Source organism: Crinia signifera, chromosome 2, assembly GCF_055691185.1.
Source record: "Crinia signifera chromosome 2, ASM5569118v1, whole genome shotgun sequence".
Classification (NCBI taxonomy): domain Eukaryota; kingdom Metazoa; phylum Chordata; class Amphibia; order Anura; family Myobatrachidae; genus Crinia; species Crinia signifera.
In genome coordinates, this window is record NC_139218.1 from 77,589,295 (window position 1) to 77,601,741 (window position 12,447).

General features: G+C 46.0%; 2 protein-coding genes across 5 annotated transcripts in view; one reads left to right on the top strand and one right to left on the bottom strand.

Annotated features, from left to right (window-relative positions):
- The window catches only part of MOSPD2 (motile sperm domain containing 2), a 93,753-nt gene extending 87,515 nt beyond the window's left edge, over positions 1 to 6,238 (bottom strand). The window contains exon 1 of the mRNA XM_083172458.1: positions 5,983 to 6,238. Within this exon, the coding sequence (XP_083028584.1) occupies positions 5,983 to 5,991 (9 nt within the window). The 5' untranslated portion in view covers positions 5,992 to 6,238. The remainder of the gene's footprint in view (positions 1 to 5,982) is intronic.
- FANCB (FA complementation group B) overlaps positions 5,774 to 12,447 on the top strand; it is a 60,943-nt gene continuing 54,269 nt past the window's right edge. The window contains exons 1-2 of one of the 4 annotated variants that reach the window (XM_083172457.1): positions 5,774 to 6,333; positions 12,248 to 12,351. The gene's annotated coding sequence lies outside the window, so the exon portion shown is untranslated. The remainder of the gene's footprint in view (positions 6,334 to 12,247; positions 12,352 to 12,447) is intronic. The other 3 variants (XM_083172456.1, XM_083172455.1, XM_083172454.1) reach the window with 3 other exon arrangements.

Here is a 12,447-nt window from a genome sequence, read left to right on the forward strand (position 1 = left end):
TAAGTATCAGCGGGACGGCAGGCAGCCAGGACACGCGCTGCTTCTTCACTCTCCCAGACTGGAGCGAAGATGGTGCCCGCTTGCCCCTTTAACGGGTCTGGATCGGATGACCTGGGTTACCCATTTACACAGCCCATGAGCAATTGCCGGGTCGGACACCCCGGGAACCGGACCCGGGTTATTTTTCTTTACCCCATTTACACCAAGCCCCGGCCCGGAGTGGAGCGGCAATGAATCCAGGTTGAGGCTCTGGTGTAAAAGGGGCATTAATAAGACACCTAGATCCTAGAGTGGAAGCAGAATAGCTGGTCAGCAGGGATGAACCAGAATAGCTGGAGCCAGGAAGGCAAGAGATAGATACTGCACTAATAATCTCAATGCTGAAGTAGGAACTGCAAAAGCTTACTGGTTAGCACATAGCAGGGCTGCTTGCTAACAAACATTGCATTGACAAGCGCTGTATGCTGAAAAGATCCCTATATACTCCTGCATCCCTGTGATAAACTGTGAATGAATTGAAATGAATCTGTAATCTCCATTGGTGATTCAGTGGTCAATTCATGCATTTCAATATGGCACTGAATGGGCCTCTGCTAACCACCAAGGAGGAAAAGGAGTCTCTGATGCAGGTAGAGCGAGTGCCGGACAGTTTCCCGACAGTCATTACCCCGATGTCGGGATCCCAACAGTCAAAACCCCAACACTATGGGTCCCGACGGCCACTGGCTACTCTCCCTCGTGGGGGTCCATGACCACCATAGAGGGAGAATAGAATAGGTGGCGAGCATAGCTATTCCTGCAGCCAGGGGGCTGGGCGCATGGCTAGAGGCTCACATGCCCCCATAGCGTCAAAATGGAGGCATGGCCCAGAGGCTACGCCCCCTAAATTTTCAGCGCGCTTCTCAGTTTTCTATATAGCATATACTGTATATCAGCATTTCTTATAATCATAGCTTTATGTAGCATTACTCACTGACAATACATGAAGAACACTAACATCTTATGAGAATGCTGTGAAGTGTTCCCAGTGACTTAATGAAAGCACTGGACTGCTTTCCATACTGCTTTTACTCCCAGTACATATAATGAGAATATTCTTTATTCCATCAGTGGTAGGAGATGCAGACTGTGCAGTATGTATGTGGGCACGACATTCCTTACATCACACAAGCCTGTCAAGATTGTTGGATTCCTCAGGTGTGTACCCAGCTTAACCCTTTGAGAGCCGACCCTCGGGTGCCGGATGGCTCCCCGACAGTCGGGATTCCGACAGTCATTCCTCCGACGTCGGAATCCCGACTGCTCCCTTGTGGGGGTCCACGACCCCCATAGAGGGAGAATAAAATAGGTGGCGAGCCCGCAAGGGGCTTCATTGCGCTCCCCACGCTGTGCAGTCGGGAATCCGACATCTGAGTAATGACTGTCGGAATCCCGACTGTCGGGGAAATATACCACCCCCGACATCTCTACGAGAGATGTGTAAAATAGCCACCAAGAACTACCAGCTTCACTCACATTTCTTATATGAATTTAAACAAAAAATGTGTAAGAAAAGATACTTCCTATATAAGGTAAAAATTAAAGGTCATTATGATGAATAAAAATGTTTGCTTGGCCATTTTCACACCTATTTTGACAAATATGGATTAAAGTATGACAGAGATTCATGATAATCTGATGGGACAAATCAGAGGATGCGACTGGTTCAGTAGTTGAGCGTGAGGGATATGCGGTCATTAGTTCGGCATTAAAAATGATCGACAAGCAATATATCGATATAGGCAAAAGGTTGACATGTGCAATAAGTCAACATGCGAAAGGTCGACTTGTGTTTTTCACATTTTTCGCCCAAAAAGGTTGTTTTTCAGACTTTACTATACAAGTAGACATAAAAATAGATTATAATAGTGTACCCAAAGCACGAGGGGACGAGGTACACTTATACACTCTCCAAGTCTATGTATGTTGACAGACAATAAAACCCATAAAACTCATGTAGACCAATAGCAGTCGACCGATTGACTGTCGATCTTTATACTGTCGGCCCTATAACCCATTCCCAAGCTGGAGACTGCACATGTGCCACCTTTATTCAGGTTTCAACCCCTTTGGTGCTCCAAAACATAGATTACTTTGTTTTATACTGTATTTATTCGTATGCCCTGGAATTTTATTTGCTGTGAAGGGTGGAAATTAGCTGTTCTGTATGTGTACTCCGCAATGCTCCTGTAAGACAGTTCGCTATACCTTGCATTATGTTGGCACTGACTGCATGTTCCATACTTTACAGTACCAAGATGTCATCCAACTATAGTCCTTTCTAGAGTCACTATTTCCTTAGTTTTATCAGCAGCACTTAAAGGTTCATGGACACGTAACCAGGCCCAATCACAGACATGTGAAGAGAAGCATTGCCCCATGATTCAGAACTTGAGGAATTTACTGGGATCAGCTGTCACCAAGATATAAAAGTAAGCATCATGGAGATATGCAGATGTAGAAAGTCTCCACTGCTGATGGGCATGAGAACTGAATTCACCGGTTCCATACAAAAAACATGTCACATTGACAAATTTGAAGTCCCCTCAAATCTAAACTAGTAAGAGGCTCCTCAAGGCGTTAAAATGTATGCCTATCTAAAGGAATAAGGGAACTGCTTGGGCCTTTATAAATGTCTATGGGTTGTGTTGCAAATCCCTTAACTCTGTTGAGTTTTATGGAGTCTTGCAAGTCACAACAACATAGCTCTTTACATAAAGAGAAAACACTAAGCTGTATCCATGTACAGGTCGAGTATCCCTTATCCGAAATGCTCGGGACGAGAATTTTGGATAAAGGATATTTACAGTTTTTGGAATACTTTTGTTTTTTTTAATACTTACCTGTTCCCCTGGTGGTGCCCACGATGGTCCCATGACATCCACAGTGTCCCCCGTCGTCCATGGAGGCCTTCAGGATCCTCGTCCGCGGTCCTAGGAGTGCATTGCGCGAGTTTGTGGGCGCGTCGGTGGCGTCACCAGTGCACCCGCAAACTCACGCACTCCTGGGACCGCTGAAGAAGATCCTGAAGGCCGCCGTGGACATGGGGGGACTTAAGTATGAAAAAAGGGTCAGGGGAAAAAAAAAATGAACAAAATATTCTAAAAAAAACCACGGTGTTTGGAATATTTCGGACAACGGATCTACGGATACGGGAGATTCGACCTGTATTACAATTTCCTACACCCATTAATCATTGACCAAAGACAGGAAGAGACATAAATGAAGAGGATGAGCTGCATTATATAGCATCTGGTGGTTTATTTGGAAGTGACTCTTGTGGAGTATAAAAGAGGGAAAATATATATTTAAGCTGAGTACACAATTGAACAACATATCTGTTGAAAGAGTGGCGAATAATAAAATCAGTAATTTAACGGCGGGTGTGTGCCTCCGACATGATTATGAACGACACAGTTCACAGTCATATCAGGTTGTCCCTATGGCACTGCCGATGCTTGTATACTGGCATGTGTACAGCAACCCACCAACTGTCCCATATACTCGACAACAATAACATCACAGCTAGATGGGCCAATTCAAACCCCTTCTCAGTTGTGATGCCTGGACAGACATATCTAGTGGCTGATTGGTAAGTGTGTATGCTAACCAAAATGGTCACTGTAACATGTCCAGCCTAAAGGGGCATACTAAGCCATTTAGGGTATGTGATTTTCCTGTGTCCAGATCGCCCGTGGAGAGCATATACACATGCAGTGATTTGTGCTAAGCAATAAAAGGCAGGGTAGTTGTTCAGAATGAGAAATCTTGATTACCATCACTAATTCTGTACACACAGAGAGATTTGCAGTCACTTGCTAAGCAACTTGACTAGATTTAATCTGCATGCACTGACTAAGGGGGGGGGGGGGGTACACACCAGGACGACTAGGGCCCGATCCCATCAATTTAGATCCAATTCCGACCGAATTGTGTGGTGATCGGGCCCTATTCTGCCCCGGTGTGGACCGATACTGATCCGATGCGCGGTCCCACAGGTGGGTCGGTCGTTCCTCAGATCCTACCTACTGCAGGTAGGATCTGAAGGACGACCATACTCCAGGGTGCGTGGGTCATCGTGAGCGTGTCAAAAGAAACCACTGACGACCCGGTCGTCCTGGTGTGTACCCAGCCTAAAGCTGTATACACGGGGGCGATAGGGGCTGAAATTGCGGGAAATATGGTCACAGGCGACCATATTGCCAGTGACGCGAGTGTGCCCCGGCGATAAATCGCCGGGTGCACGCGCCCATTTTCAGACCCATTCTAATCGCTGGTCGCAGGAGCTTGATCCTGCGACCAGCTGATTACCTCTGCGGCTCCCCCAGTAGAGGTTCCCTTTCATCAGCAACCATCTCTGGTCGCTGATGAAAAGGAGAAACTGAGCAATATATAGCTCAGCCATATATTGCTAGCAATATATGGCTGAGCAATATATCTCCCCCGTGTGTACGGGGCTTTAGGCGACTGCGTAATCCCTCCGGGTTTACAGACAGAGAGATCTAGTCAGATTGGTTAGAAAAGAGCACAAAATCGCTCTGTGTTTATGCTCTTAAGAAGTTGCTTTATTTTATGTTATGGGAAGTTCTAATATTACTTTGGAAGTATTTTTATTGCAAGATTTTCATTAACACCAAAACATTTGCTTATGTCTTGTGCTGGCATGTTGTTCATTATTGCTATAACATCAGTCCCCACAGATTAGTAATACACAAAGCAATGCAAAGCAAACCCTTCACATTCATAGCTGGGCTAATAATAACACACCAACAAAATGCAGGGTACAATCAAACCACAATAAAACAGAATGTAACTTATAGATGCATCCTTGTCGTATGAAAACTAAGAGCCCTCTTAAACAATTATAAAAATGCAAATAAACTATACTGTATGCTCACAGACCCAACTGACTGACAGTTCCAACTAAGGACTGACATTAGTGTCTAGGAAATTACACTATGGCAGTGAAATAGCACCTACAAGTGTAAAAGAACTTTGTTCACTGGACAGTAGAACAACAATAGAAAATCGCTAGTTTATTTATTATTTATTAACAGTTTCTTATATAGCGCAGCATATTCCGTTGCGCTTTACAATAGCAGACAGTGAAACAAAACAGTGTATTTACAGACAGTCAAAATGTAGGAGGGCCCTGCTCGCAAGCTTACAATCTAGTTCATTTTTGGACCTAGTGTAATTCACTGTGACTGCTTCACAGGTGATGGAAAAACGGGGGGTTCTTTACCTGCGCACTGAACCTGCACAGGTGATTCCAGGCACCCTACTGTACAGGTGATAGGCCCGCGGTGGCAGTGGCCACATAACTTACTGGAATCGCTCTGTTATCACTAATCAATACACTCCCTGCAACATATCTATCACTAAACAGGGTAGAAAACATAAATCACTGCACCAACATAATTGGATCTGCTCATAGTAACTAATCAGCCTCTGCCTTTCCCTGGCACAGCCTGTAAAATGACATAAGCAGATTGGTTGCTATGAGCAACTTCTCCACACTATCGCTCCAAGATTTGATAAATATACCCCGGAATCACTGCTTTTCCTAATACCCTTTACCCTGTATATAAGTCAGCAGTGCACTCTTTGCTGCTCACATGACTGTCACTGCACCAGACACTGTGACCTGTACCGGTGATGACAGCCAATCACTGCACTGCACTTCACTCTCTGCCGCTAACACATCACTACAGCCACCACTAACACTCACTGCACAGGTGATACCATCCCAGCACTGTACACTGCACTATGGCATTAGCTCTGCCCGGTGTCACTGCAGATATCACATACTGTTATATATTAGTACACCCGCTAATGGCAGCAGTCACATGCTGAGGTCACCGCTACATAGCGGATAAGGCGCCTGTATGCCAGGCTATGCTGGCTCGCCATGTGCCCGGGAGATGACATCCTCATACTTACATCTGCCATCTCCGTCACTCCGCTCCGTCTCTGACCGAACGAGTCGACCCGACTCCCGAGTCTACGGGTACTTCCGGCCTCCTGGCGTCACCGGCACGTCACCCCTGTGCCCCGCCCACTCACCCCGGCGTCATCGGCTCTCTCCGGCCGGCTCCTCCGTGACGTCAGAGTGTGAGTAGCTTCGGTCGGTAGGAGCGGGTGAGGGTCGGGGCACCGGGGCAGTGTGAGGGAGCAGCCTGGGCCGGCACTGTCCAGGAACACTGCTACCCAGCATGCCTCACGGTGCACATGGCGGCGGGACATTTACTTTCTGTTCTCAGACTGTAGTAGTAATAGTGGTGCCCGCGCAAAGTACGTGGTGTGTGTGTGTGTGACATGTGACTAAACTAACTCAGCACATGTACTGCTGCACCTGAACATGTATGTACCTAACACAGCACCTGTGTTATGTATAACTACATGTGTAGAAGTGTAACAGCGTATGTGTAAGTGTAGCAAAAAAACAGTGTGTGGACTGGTCGGACCTAGGGATGGCCATCGTTGCCATTGCCATCGATGGCAACCATGCTTTGCGCATTTCTGCGCATGTGTATGTTCGCTAGTTGCACGCAACCAGGGCTATTTTTCAGCAGGAACTGAGGCCCTTATTCTAGTTCGCTCTTTCTGACAAAATATTTCTTAGATGGACAAAACCATGTGCACTGCAGGTGAGGCAGGTGTTACTTGTGCAGAGATAATTAGATTTGGGTGGGGTTTTACACCTGCCTCACCTGCAGTGCACATGGTTTTGTCTATCTAAGAAATATTTTGTCAGAGTGAACTAGAATAAGGGCCTCAGTTCCTGCTGGAGCCTGCTGAAAAATAGCCCTGCACGCAACCCAGGGGGCATTAGCATATGGGAACACCCAGCATTTCATGGACGTTACCATGAGAACGCTGGGCTTTCTCATGGTAATGGAACGATGATGCGGGGGGCGGGCAGCTGACATCACTTCCCTGCCCGCTTCCCTCAGAATGTGCACGCTGATCTAAGGTTGCTATGTCGCCGACCATTGAATGATGTAGGTGTTACCCCGCAGGCTGCGAATGGATGTTTATGTAAAACATCCATTCGTAGCCAGTGCGAACGCACGCTGTAAAAGGGAGGTGGCCAAGCCACCATTAGCATGGTGGGGTTTGGTGGACTCTCAAGGCTGCAAATTCACAGCCTTGTGAATCAACCTGAATACTCCCCAAAGTGTCAGATTTGGTGAATGCGAATGACATTTCGGGACATATCGCTGACGATGGGCACCCCCGTGCGTCATCAGTGACATCCTCTGTTGGCCATACATGCAATTGCTCCTTTGCTGCATGTGTATATACGCATGTCGACACCTGCCCTCCCTCTGGGTCCTGTTGCTACTGATGTCAGGCTGGGTATAATCATATGGGCAGATGTACTAAACTGAAAATGTGGTAAAAACCATGTTCTGTGATTTTACCGCATTTTCAGATGCACCAAAGCCCCACCGCTGGAGCTTTGCTGCAGGGGGTTACGCCAGCTTTAACAGGCGTATCCCCATAGAAGCCCATGGGCTTCTTTTCGTGGGCCACTGGCCTCTCTGCCCCCCCTCCCCTGATGTCCGAACAGCCTCCTGCTGTGCTGCCTGGCTGGACCAGTGACTTCCTCCTACCTAGCACCTTCCGGGTACAGGAAGATGAAGCCCGGCAATCCCTGCAGCCGTCTGAGCAGCAGGATGCCGGGCACAGAAGGAGGGGGAGATCCGACCCGCTCTCCCCACACCGGCTGTCCTTTGCAATACTCAGAGCCGGCCCTAGCCTAAATGACACCCTAGGCAAGATTTTGGCTGGTGCCCCGTAGCACCGCCACTAGTTCCGCCTCTGACCCTGCTCCCCTTTCCCAGCACCATCAACCCTCATCATAGCAGTCATCATTTTGGTGCTCCTACCTGCAATATTTTAAATAGAAACAGTGCACACATTCTGTGTTCTTGCTGGGAAGGGGCATGGCCACACAATAGTACCCCCAATTCAAATTATGCCACACAGTAGTGCAGTGGTAGCCAACCCTAGCCCTCGAGAGCTACCAACAGTGTATGTTTTGCAGGTCTCCTCACAGAATCACAAGTGAGCTAATTAGTGATTAATAAGTGCAACTGTGCAGCAGCTAGGTTGTCTGGAAAATGTGAACTGTTGGTAGCTCTCGAGGGCTAGGGTTGGCTACCACTGCAGTAGTGCAACTTTATTCACATTATATCATGCAATGGTGCCCCTTATTCACGTTACATCACACAGTAGTACCACTTTACCTTATATACATTACTCCTCACATTATTCACATTATACCCTTAGAAAAAAATCCTGAGAAAATATTCTATTTTAAGCACCTCCATGGCCACACTGCAACCTAGTACAAAGCAGTGTGTGCTGGGCAGAGGAGAAGAGCTGCAGCTGCTGCTGTCACTTAAGGGGAGGGCGCCCTTCCATCAGTCTATGGCCTGGGTAATTTGTACCCCCAACCCCTTTCTCTCTGTACCCCTGATAATACCACACAGTAATGCCCCTTACACATGACACACATTATTAATGTCCTTATAAACATAATGCCCCTTTAACATATGCCAACCTTTATTAATGCCCTTCATACACATAATGAGATACATAATGCCCCTTACACATATGTTGCACATTTTTAATACCCTTATACACATGATACACATAATGCCCCTTACACATATGTTGCACATTATTAATACCCTTATACACATGACACACATAATGCCTGTTACACATGTCACACATTATTATTGCATTTATACATGACACACATAATGCCCCTTACACATATGCCGAAACCTTATTGCACAACCAACCCACCCGCAGACAGCACTTGCACAGCCGCTAACACTGTGACCTCTGCCTCTGCTTCTGCTTGGATACAGATGTTTCCTCATACATCTTGCCTCAATAGTCCATGCAGCTCCTGGCCAGTTCTGCTAACGTTGGTGCCTTTTTTTATAAAAATTTGTCTTATTTGCATTCTTATGTGACCAGGACACATAAGAAGCTTCTGATGATTAAAATGATATGCGGCATGGTTATATTCTGTGTGCGACTGTGGCTGTACCTGCATACGGAATGCTCTGTTACAGTGATTTCCATGAATACACTATTTCATATGCAGATACAGCCTCACTCACACACAGAATATAGGCATGCTGCATAACATTTTAATCAGCAGAAGCTGCTGGTGCCCCTAGGCATTCCAAACGCCCTAGGCATTTGCATAGTTTGCCTATGCCTAGGACTGGCTCTGGCAATACTAATAGCATATGTTGAACATATCAGGTGTACTGTACACACACGCTGACATGCTCAGGATATATCAGCAGCTCAATCGAACACACAGATCATCTGTAAATCCCCTGCAGATGGAGATGTGTATCAGGTCATACTGGAACATGGGGGGATGGATTAATATTGCATATAGTATACAATACCAGGCAGTGCCGAGAGCGCATAGCGCAGTGCTCCCTTTCAGATGCTAGAGGTCAAATATGATCTCTAGCGCCTGTCTCCAAGGCGGAGAGGTGCAGGGAAAGGCGACGGCGGGTGAAAGTGGTAGATGACCGAATGCAATCTGGTCCCAATCACAACTGATCAGACATGCATCACGTCTGATTAGAGAACCAACCATTCAACCTCACATTACACGATTGTGTGGATACCATCTGTCTTACAACCCCCTCGAGATTGTACGCGTGGGTGCAATCTTGTTCTGGTGTATGGAGGCCTTTTAAGTCTGTGATTTTAGCTGAGATTGGCTGTATTTTTCAATCGGCAAATCATTGACAAGGCAAAATATTAACCCTTTGAGTGCGAATATATCCACTAAAAATTGCAACGTCGCTCGCAGCGACTGTTCTTTTTTTGGCACAATGTTTAACAAAACTTCAATTATACACTGTTCGCATTGGCAAGAAAATTCCAGAGTCAAGCTTGTCAACCCAGTAATTTGCCTTTCACCACAGGTTTTTTTAGTTTGAACGGGTTAACACGTGTCCAAATTCCCGGGTCTCCAACCATGCTTTTTACCCAGGTTGACCTGTTCACACTGAAAGAAACCCATGTTGAAAGGCAAATTACCGGTTAGAACGGCTTCACCCGGGAATTTGCCTACCAGTGAGAATGGGGTCCGGCACTGCAGTCCCCAGCATTTACAGTAAATGCCAGGTAAAAGCCGTGTTGTTCACGCTGGCAGTGTGAACACAGTATTAATTGACTTCAGATCATTTGCCGGCAATAACTAAAGTGATTCATACAGATGGAGCAGCTCTCAATGGAGCTGCTCCTGGCAATAGAATCGCTGGCCCACGCGGAAGGGGCAGAAGGGGAACGCCTCGTTCTGTTGGAGCCCACCGCCGCCCGCTGCTGGTCTCCTGCAGCTCCCCGTCTGCCCCACTCCCTGCCCGTCTCCTGCTGCTTTGCTCTCAGATGGAGCTCCTGTCCGCTAGCCTGCTCCAACTCAGGACATCTGGCGATCCTGCAGACTGGCTGACAGGCGCAGATAGAGCAAGGAGAGGGTTTGCCAGTCGCACAAGACTAGGTTATAAGGTTGTAAACCCCCTTATGCGTCCTCTAAGTATTCAATATTACTTGCAGGGATGGGGGTGTGCTACCATTGGACATAGACAGATTACAGAAACTTGGAGAGAAAAAGAATGTCCTGTTTAGGTGCACCAAAGAAATATAAAATTTAACTTTTATTGTAGCATTTTAAGAACTGCGAAAATATTTAAAAAATAACATGAATAGACAGGGGTATGATTCACACATTTAAAACCAAGGTGGCAGGCAGATGTTACACACAGGCAGACAGGCGCTCCATCTGAATTCCTGGACTTCGACCCTGGCATTTTTAGCAGATAATTTGCACATCTCTCACAGAACGTTGGTACACAATGGGGGGTATTCAATGCTGCAGCGAGCGGCCGGCGAGGGGGTTAAACAGCGAGGATTGCAGAAAACCAGCGATCCTCGCTGTTTAACCCCCGCACCGGCCGCTCGCTCTATTCAACGTTCTGGGGAAATCCTCGCCGTCACAGGACGGCGAGGATTCCCCCAAACAGCGAGACCCGCGGCTACTGCAGAAAACGCGCAGTTTTTAGCCGCGAGTCTCGCTGATTCTGGAGCCGCATCCGCCAATTCTCCCTCGCTCAAAAAAACGGAGCGAGGGGGAATTGGCGTATGCGAAGGGTGTGTTGAATGCTGTCAGGGTGAGTGGTGACAGCGAGCAGGAAGCTCTGCTCGCTGTCACCACTCGCAAACAGCATTGAATACCTGCCAAAGGGTTTAATACAATATTTTCACCTTTGCTTGAATGCTGAAACTCTCTTTTTCTACTATTATAAGCATGGTAAGTTACAACCATTACACATGGCAGGAGAAGTTCCAGATTTGTTCTCAATTTAAGGACTAATCTCTGTTCCCCAATTATATGCCACATTCTTCGTCTATACAGTATATACCGTTACTTGGAAGTATGTCATTTCTTGCAGTCAGTCATGGTAACTAGTATTATTACGCTAGATAGACACTTATATAATAATCATTCTTATTGATTTCCAATTGGTTCATGCAATACCCTAATGGTGTGTATTCACCTTTGATGTTGTTTTATCAACGAAAACTGGTTGCATGTGTGAATCAGTATTTTATCAGCTGCAATGGTACAGTATTGGACAAAAAGGGAAGTGTGTGTACTGATGACCATTCTGTAATGCTTCCAGCAGCAGTGCCACCTTTGTGTCTTTTCATCAGATAGTTTGCAAGAATTTCATGCATCAAAACTAAATTGTAAAAATGTATACACACGAGTTAGCATTGTGATTGGAACTTCTTAAATTTAGTCAAAGGTAAAATCACATTGAGTATAATTGCACTGTAATAACCAAATAAAAATAATAATAGTATAGTTCTGAAAAGTAAGGGGAAGGGGTAATGCGTAAAAGGTATTACCTTTATATACCAGTCTTACATTTTTTTCACCAGTAAGAATTACCTTTTGGGTGTAATTCTGACGGTTTAGCAATAAAAGACAAATACAACATGACATTTGCATTAAGTGACTCATTGTAAACATGGGGTTGTTTACATGTTATGTTGCTTTAAAAAACAAGTAAAGCTTGTATTTCATAATATATTTCCAAAGCTGGGCATTGTTAGCAATCTTTAATGGTTATTTTTCACTCTTCTGCTATAGGTCATGTGAAGGAAGTGCCTTTAATTGAACTGACAAAAGTGAGCAGGGAAAACTGGTTTCGTTTGGCATTAGTGTGCCATTATGGTTGCCAAGTGCGTTTTAAGGTTTGTGGGTTGTAGGGAGGCAGAAACGTTAGAGGATGTGCAATGTGCTAAAGTGTAACGTAAATCACCCTCAACACGGGATGCGGTTGGGATCCC